Genomic DNA, 851 nt, shown 5'->3' with positions numbered 1-851 from the left:
CTTCTTCTTTCAATCTTTCTTCCTCAGCCTTTTGCCTTTTAATTGCTTCTTCTTTCAATCTTTCTTCCTCAGCCTTTTGCCTTTTAATTTCTTCTTCTTTTTCTCTTTCTTCCTTTAGTTTCGTCAATATTTGACTTAATCTTTCTCTAAATTTCTCTCCTAATATATCAATATATTCTTCTTCCAGTTTATTTTTTTATGTGTTCTTATTTCTATCGATAATATTATCATTTTCATTTGTTAGGTCATCTATAGATTTTTTCAAAATAGTTTCAATATTATATTTAAGTGCCTGCTCCTTAATTTTTAATGTCTCTTCGTCTTTATCCTTTAATTCTTCTTCAATTATGGTGTGGACATTGTCATCTAATTTTTGTTTTATTTCTTTTATTCTTTGTAATTCCTTTTCTTTTTTGTCAAACTCGCTAAGTAATTTAGGTTTAAATTGTGACTTCAATTGTTCTTGCCATCTTCCCTTATTTTCCCTTAGTATTTTATTGCTATCTTCTATTAATGTATCTATTTTTTTTATCAAATCATCTTCCATTGTATACTTCAAGTTTGTATCTTTTAGCATATCTGCATCTTTTCCTTTTAATCCTGTTTCAATCATTTGGGGTATTAATTCATTTAATTCTTCAGTTATTTCTTTTATCTTTTGTAATTCCTTTTCTTTTTCAGTGAACCTATTATTTAATATTAACTTAAATTCTTTTTCTAATTTTTGTTTCCATGCACGTTTGTTTTCCGGTATGAGGGTATCCTTTTGTCCTAATAAATTATCTAATTTTGTTATCAAATCTGTTTCTAATTTATTTTTCAGTGTACTTTCCTTATCTTTTAATGTTACA

The 851-nt window shown here is 26.3% G+C and overlaps 1 pseudogene across 1 annotated transcript; it reads right to left on the bottom strand.

The window, feature by feature from the left end:
• Positions 1-851, bottom strand: PGSY75_0019600C (reticulocyte binding protein 7; annotated as a pseudogene; the record flags this gene model as incomplete). The annotated part of the gene is made up of 1 exon: positions 1-851. A coding segment is annotated over one exon (851 nt), but the record flags the coding sequence as incomplete, so codon positions are not given.

Source organism: Plasmodium gaboni (assembly GCF_001602025.1).
Source record: "Plasmodium gaboni strain SY75 chromosome Unknown, whole genome shotgun sequence".
Lineage (NCBI taxonomy): Eukaryota > Apicomplexa > Aconoidasida > Haemosporida > Plasmodiidae > Plasmodium > Plasmodium gaboni.
This window is presented reverse-complemented; position numbering and strand designations above follow the sequence as displayed.